Source organism: Penaeus monodon, chromosome 25, assembly GCF_015228065.2.
Source record: "Penaeus monodon isolate SGIC_2016 chromosome 25, NSTDA_Pmon_1, whole genome shotgun sequence".
NCBI classification, from domain to species: Eukaryota; Metazoa; Arthropoda; class Malacostraca; order Decapoda; family Penaeidae; genus Penaeus; species Penaeus monodon.
In genome coordinates, this window is record NC_051410.1 from 40,482,631 (window position 1) to 40,482,851 (window position 221).

At 51.1% G+C, this 221-nt stretch overlaps 1 protein-coding gene across 1 annotated transcript in view; it reads right to left on the reverse strand.

Moving 5' to 3' along the window:
- LOC119589276 (aromatic-L-amino-acid decarboxylase-like) overlaps positions 1-221 on the reverse strand; it is a gene marked incomplete at its 3' end in the record, with an annotated part of 24,249 nt that overhangs the window by 3,783 nt on the left and 20,245 nt on the right. The window contains 1 exon segment of the mRNA XM_037937893.1: positions 100-190. Within this exon segment, the coding sequence (XP_037793821.1) occupies positions 100-190 (91 nt within the window).

The window sequence follows — 221 nt, forward strand, 5'->3', positions numbered from 1 at the left end:
AGCCTCCTTTCTCACAAGCAAGTAATCCACAAAAAACGACCTCCATTACGGACCGAAAAACAGACCGCCCCAAACAGAGGTCTGGCGGCGGAAGCTTACCCTGTAGTCGATAGACTTCTCAGAATACGAGTGTTGCAGATACAGAGGATCCACCACCAGGGCCTGCGTCAGTCGGAAGCGGTCCTTCACCCTAGAATTAAGGAAGACATTAGCACATACGG